The sequence below is a fragment of the Cryptomeria japonica genome, chromosome 11, assembly GCF_030272615.1.
Source record: "Cryptomeria japonica chromosome 11, Sugi_1.0, whole genome shotgun sequence".
Lineage (NCBI taxonomy): Eukaryota > Viridiplantae > Streptophyta > Pinopsida > Cupressales > Cupressaceae > Cryptomeria > Cryptomeria japonica.
This window is the reverse complement of record NC_081415.1, coordinates 673,365,824-673,368,355: the sequence shown is the minus strand read 5'-3', so window position 1 is coordinate 673,368,355 and position 2,532 is coordinate 673,365,824. Positions and strand designations below refer to the sequence as shown.

Sequence of the window (2,532 nt, the reverse complement as noted above, 5' to 3'; positions counted from 1 at the left end):
ACATCCGCAGCATTTGGTGAAGATTCAAACGGAGTAACTTGCGAAGATTTTCAGCCACATTTCTTTCACACCATGGACCATGATCCATGATCTGAACTACCAAAAATGACAACTGAATGAACTAACCCGGAAGTCTACAAAATTTTCTCAATTAATTTCACTATATATTCTAGAATCTAGTGGGAGCCCAACTCATTGATAAACCGTTGTGAGGATAGACAAGGTAGACTAAAGTTGCAGTCACCCAAGTCAACAACTACCAGATCTTTCCATGAGATTAGCATTACAATTTCATATCTAATCTCTCCTCCAAGGTTTATATATAAACTAGACAACAATCCTTATCTCAACCATCTACATTTGATTACTGAATCCTTTAAGTGAAGAAGCCAAGCAAAGAGAAGATAAGAGGTTTCCATTATAAGATGGAAGGTTTAGAAGAGTTAAATGTGAAGATTGTGGAGCGTTGCCTGGTGCTACCGTGCCTGCCTTCACCCAAAGACACCCTCTGTCTCTCCAATTTTGATAACCAGCCATTGTTGAGAACTTTCTTTAATACGTTGCTTGTGTACGAGGCTTGTGAAAAGAATTTAGTAGATCCTGCCAAAACTATTAGAGAGGCTCTATCGAAGGTGTTAGTGTATTATTATCCTCTGGCTGGGAGATTGAGAAAGAAAGAAGATGGGAAGCTTCAAGTGGAGTGCACAGGAGAAGGTGTTCTCTTTGTTGGAGCCATGGTAAACAACAACCTATCAGCCATTGGAGATTTGGACTACCTCAAGCCATCATTTAAGCAACTTCTCTTTACATTCCCTTTCAATACAGATCTTGAGGAGCTTCATCTCATTGTTATTCAGGTAAACTAGTTGTTTCCAAGCTTCCATGTACCAAATAATTAGAAAGTAACCTAAGACGTTGAACTTAATTGAATCATTTACTAACATTTAATGTATCTTTATTAACTTTATTTGTATAATTGATTAAAGGTTATTATATTACATGTATTTATTTCTATCCATAGTTTTAATCTCCATCATTTTCTTTGTATTTCTAATATTCATAATGTGTATGAAATGATATAATATGTTTAGTTTATTTATTTATTTTATTATTTTCTAATTAATTTTACTATAGGTAAATCGTTTCACATGTGGAGGGTTTGTTGTAGTAGTGACTTTCCATCATAGTTTATTTGATGGAAAAGGATTAGGACAATTTCTCAAAGGTCTTGGAGAGATGGCTAGAGGAGAAGTTATGCCTTCTATGAAACCAATATGGGATAGAGAGCTTCTTAAGCCAAGGAAGCTATTGGTTCATAACTTAGACATGATTGAAGACAAAACAAGAGGTATATCCCACCCATGGGCATTACCCATATCTAAAGAATCAATTCAAGTGTCTCTTACATTGGACTCTAATACAATAAAATGTATGAAGCAAGGATTATGGAAGAATGTGGGGAAATATACACTACATTTGAAATTGTTACAACTTTGATTTGGCGAGCAAGGACTAAGGCACTTGAAATTCCACATGCTCAAAGTACAAATACCTTATTTATAGTAGATGTGAGGGAATCATTTGATCCACCACTACCAAATGGATTTTATGGAATTTTTTTTGTTTTTGCATGTGCAAAGGCTACCATCCATGAACTCATGAACCAACCTCTTTCATATATAGTGAATCTTATAAAGAAATCAAAAATGTTAATAACTAACTAGTATCTTAGATCAATAGTTGATATGAACCAATTTCCTCTTGATGTTTCTTGTAACCAATATAGTATAACTCTAAGTGACTGGAGGTGGTTGGGATTTAATGAAGTTGACTTTGGGTCAGGATGTCCAGTGAATGTATGTCCTATGCATTGCAATGAAAATGGATTAAACATATCAGATGGCTTTATTTTCCTTCATCCTTCTAAGAGAAAGGATGGTGGATTGAAGATGATATCATGGATGCACCCACAAGAATTCAACCTATTTGAAATAGAAGTAGAAGCCATCATCAACAAATATGTGAAAAAAAATTAGTTACATGGATTTTAATGTATATAAATTGATGAAGAGGATACCATGTGATGTACACACCCTTGATTTAGTTATATATGGTCATTTGAAAAACTTGAGTGTAATTGATTATATGTAATGAGTAGGCATTCATAGGTTTACTAGTTTACCCCTCCATTATGTTATTAGGAGGAAGTCTATGTAAAAAAGGTGAATATAATTGTGGGGAATGTGAAGAGTTGGGTATCATTCTTGGGATCTCTTGAAGAAATAGTGTGGAGTGGATTGTTCCTTAAATAGTGTTTATGATGTCATCCTACTCTAAAATCTTGTTTTGTTTTTTAATATATTTGATATTATGTCATCTTGGCATGTAAACATCTCTTGTGTTTTATGTGGTCTATCTTCTACATTATATTATTTTCATATTTATAAGTGTGGATCTTGTTAAGTGGTATCACTCGTGGATTATTATTTTAATTCTTTATGTTGCCTTGCAAAAACCATTAGAATAGTAATG

The 2,532-nt window shown here is 33.8% G+C and overlaps 1 protein-coding gene across 1 annotated transcript; it reads left to right on the top strand.

Moving 5' to 3' along the window:
- The first annotated feature begins 374 nt into the window (after positions 1-374).
- LOC131070683 (10-deacetylbaccatin III 10-O-acetyltransferase) lies at positions 375-1,841 on the top strand. The gene is made up of 2 exons (XM_058006276.2): positions 375-857; positions 1,135-1,841. Exons 1-2 carry the CDS (start codon positions 426-428, stop codon positions 1,495-1,497), a joined length of 795 nt encoding a protein of 264 aa, XP_057862259.2. The 5' UTR covers positions 375-425; the 3' UTR covers positions 1,498-1,841.
- Positions 1,842-2,532: the final 691 nt, after the last annotated feature.